This window comes from Cynara cardunculus (assembly GCF_001531365.2).
Source record: "Cynara cardunculus var. scolymus isolate 2C chromosome LG 2, CcrdV1, whole genome shotgun sequence".
NCBI classification, from domain to species: Eukaryota; Viridiplantae; Streptophyta; class Magnoliopsida; order Asterales; family Asteraceae; genus Cynara; species Cynara cardunculus.
This window is the reverse complement of record NC_037529.1, coordinates 66,336,825-66,340,323: the sequence shown is the minus strand read 5'-3', so window position 1 is coordinate 66,340,323 and position 3,499 is coordinate 66,336,825. Positions and strand designations below refer to the sequence as shown.

The following is a 3,499-nucleotide window of genomic DNA, read 5'->3' as shown; positions in this document are numbered from 1 at the left end:
TATATATATATATATATATATATAGATTGTGGGGGAGTTTAATTGATAAGGCTTCTTTGCCATTGGACGCCTTCTTAAATACATGAAAATGTTCTTAACCACTTGACAACTCCAAAATTTAAGAGATCCGTAAGAAATACATGTTAATCTATATTTTAAATACTAATYTTAGATGGAGAAAAAATCATATGAAATAACACATGATACATAAGTTTTCAAAATTATTACAATTTCATGGATTCTCAAAAAAAATTCTCCTTGTGAATGGTTGTACATAATTATAAATTTTGTAACTACTTCTACGAGTCTCTTAACTTGAATATTTGTTATTGAAAAAATAAAAACTTGAATAACAAGAAACATAAATCAAACCAAGATAAATAGACACAAATAAATGTGATACAGAATAGGGTCCAGTCCACACGGTCTAAGGTCCAAAAAACACAYATTATTTCTATATCATATTAACAACTTAACAGAGTTGAGGGGCCAAATTGCTGTGAATTTAAGTGGTCGAAATTTTTATTAAAAAAAAACAGTATATAAACAATTATTACATGAAGAAAAATATCAATACAAAATCAAACACGGGATGTTTGGGTCATCTTGCACGTACATCAACTCTTCCGTGGGACCTTGAAAATAATACACATGAAATCCTCATTGGCGTCGAAAAACTCAARTAGCGAGCGATGAGCCCCAAAGGCCGGCCTTTAATCTGTTTTGGTTTCTCTCAATTTACACTATTTCAGTTGATGCAATCTTACATAATGGTGCAGGAGGGATTGTCGTTGCAGGGACTTTCATAGACATGGTAGTAAGGCCCTCCATAGCAGCTATAATGGTGAGGATAAACTTGCAGTGGCACCACCGTAGCTGGCACCACCTTAGCTGGCGTTTGAGTGGCGGCAGCAGCAGTGACAGCGGGTTTCTTCTCCTCAACTGGACCAACACTCACCAGCTCTGTGCATCCTACGCCCTTCCTTAGCAGCCTCGCGAGTTCGACTGAGTCGATTCCTTCCCCAGTCACCTTGATTTGATCTTTATCTGAACCGATCAAGGCCGCTGATTCCACGCCTGTTTGTCAATTAATTTCAGATTATGATCTTAGTTGAATTATTTAATCAAAAAAACGATTTCTCCAATCCAGAAACTAGAGAGAGGAGCGTTCAAATGTCTTACCGCAGACACCAACGGCGATCTTCAGAGCCTTACGAGTTTTCTTGTCGTTGATCATGGCCACCTTCACAACGATGTTTTGCTGCGATAACAATCGATTATGGAAATTAGAGCCACCTGATTCATATAAAATGCGAAAGCGAATCGAACTGAATGAGTGAAGAGATTTGTACCTTGGCCATATCTATGTATGAATTTGATGCTGATCTGAGTCTGTGTTTTGGAGTAAGAGGATTTAGAGAAGGTTGTGGAAGGATGAGGAAGAATGTTGAGTGTCGCCGGTATTTATGGACGACTCCATGGGGAAGACCTTGTCAACGCCATAAAACGGAAGCTTCCTTCCCACCATTTGCACTAAAGTAGTAATTAAATATGACTCGGTACATACTATATAGTTCTTGTCTATCATTAATTTTCTTTTTTATTATTAAACCGAATGAATATTCAACCCGTTTGCAATCCGACTAATCTTAAGATGACCACCTGCTTTGCGGGTAATCCGGAGTCACTGCATTTGAACTTCCATCCCTCATTAATTATTACTCTACTTTTCATGTTTTTGCATCCATCATTATCTATACTACCTTATAAACCAAATTTATCAAAACTCTTAAAACAAATTTTAATGCACAAAGTATTATAMATTTATGTACAAAGTWTTAAAAGTCTTAAAAACAACTCATAATGCACTAAGTACTACTAATTTTATGCATTTAGTTTTAAAATCTATTAATCTACAATTAAAAGAACATATAGTACAAGTTACCAATGCACATTATTACATTTTTTTATGTTCCCAAGATACTTTTCACACATTTCACTCATGTCTTCACCCTCTCATACCTCTATGTCTTCTTCCCATCCCTCAAGGTGAGATTCAAACTGATATGCACCATGACTTATTAAAAGTTCTCTCATTCATCTCTTATTCAATTGCTATAGAACTCTCGGTTTCGCTCTCGATCTCTTAATTCTTTGCTCTTGGTGTAAATCGAACAAATTTGTGGAGTCGTTTAAATATGTTGGATTTTAAATATATTGGATTTTAAATTGTCATACAATTTTTTTCAACGATAAACTGTAATTGGAACCATAACTCTTATTTATTCAAATTGTATTAATATGTAAAGACCAAATGTAACTTTATATCATCATTAAATCTTCTCTAATAAAACCAGTAAAACTTTAAAATCGTTAAAATTCATGGCTCCTGCTACATTGCACTGCACGGGTACACAACTAGTTTTATATAAAATAAAGTTCAGGTTAATTGTACCTTTCTACATTATGAAATACATCCTTATCTAATGGTTTCCTTTTCATATGCATCGATATCAAAACTCACTTTTTAAATTCTTAATACATAAATTGACTTGATTTTAACATTAAAAGAAGTATACGTAACAATCCCCTAAAACAAACCTATATAATATTGAAGTGTCATTTAGTTTTTTCAAATCTTACATTATTATTGGATTTTTGATATAATTAAAGGTGATTGAAATAATGATATGTTGATAGAGGGAGATGATGCAATTTGCTACTAAAACTCCATCCTCTCCTGCCCAAACTCCCTTCCTACAAAAAAGTAAAATCTATCGAAAAGATTTTTTTTTCAACTGTTTATCAATGTGGAACAACTAAAATTGAACAACAATTCATCATTTGAGAATACTCAATTCTTATGATACCATCCCAACACCTCAAATTTTTTGTTTTATATATAAATATATGAGAATACTCAATTCTTATGTCCATGACAGTTAAATTATGTCTCGGCTAAAGTTTTCAAAAACAATGTTTTAATAAAAAATAATTTATAAATATATTATTGTAATAAATAAAATTAAAAATACAAATTGATATAATTAAAAAAAGTTATACAAGTATATTATTATTTTATGCTTTTTACTTTTTTTCTTAATTTTAATTTTCCTTTTTTCTTAAATTTAACCCCGATAAAATTAAAAATTGAAATTGTGGCCACGCGGTTGTCAGTTGACACGAGTCTTTCCTCCATTCAGTCAAATAAAATAATGAAGGAAAATTAAAAATTGGTCCTATATATATTTATTTTAATCCTTCACTTTTTATTATTAAATTGGATAATCAACCCGTTATATAAGACGACTAATTTCAGAACAACCATCACTTCTGCGGATAATCTGAAATCATATTATTTAAACATCCGTGACTACAATAAGATTTTTATTTCTTTTTAGATTCGAACCTGAAACCTTCAAATACTTTTGACTTTTGAAACCCAAGATCAAACCAATTGGACACCACTTTTATGGTTAGTCTTTCACCTTTTTCACTC

The 3,499-nt window shown here is 32.1% G+C and overlaps 1 protein-coding gene across 1 annotated transcript; it reads right to left on the bottom strand.

The window, feature by feature from the left end:
* Positions 1-565: 565 nt before the first annotated feature.
* Positions 566-1,430, bottom strand: LOC112508130 (heavy metal-associated isoprenylated plant protein 47-like). The gene is made up of 3 exons (XM_025112913.1): positions 1,353-1,430; positions 1,183-1,261; positions 566-1,077 (listed from the first exon to the last, which is right to left on the bottom strand). Exons 1-3 carry the CDS (start codon positions 1,359-1,361, stop codon positions 764-766), a joined length of 402 nt encoding a protein of 133 aa, XP_024968681.1. The 5' UTR covers positions 1,362-1,430; the 3' UTR covers positions 566-763.
* Between the last annotated feature and the right edge of the window lie 2,069 nt (positions 1,431-3,499).

What these genes read in the sequence shown, in the direction of transcription:
- LOC112508130 (XM_025112913.1), bottom strand. An exon ending in GATCGCCGTTGGTGTCTGCG is followed by an intron (nt 1,078 to 1,182) that starts GTAAGACATTTG and finishes ATTGACAAACAG; the next exon opens with GCGTGGAATCAGCGGCCTTG.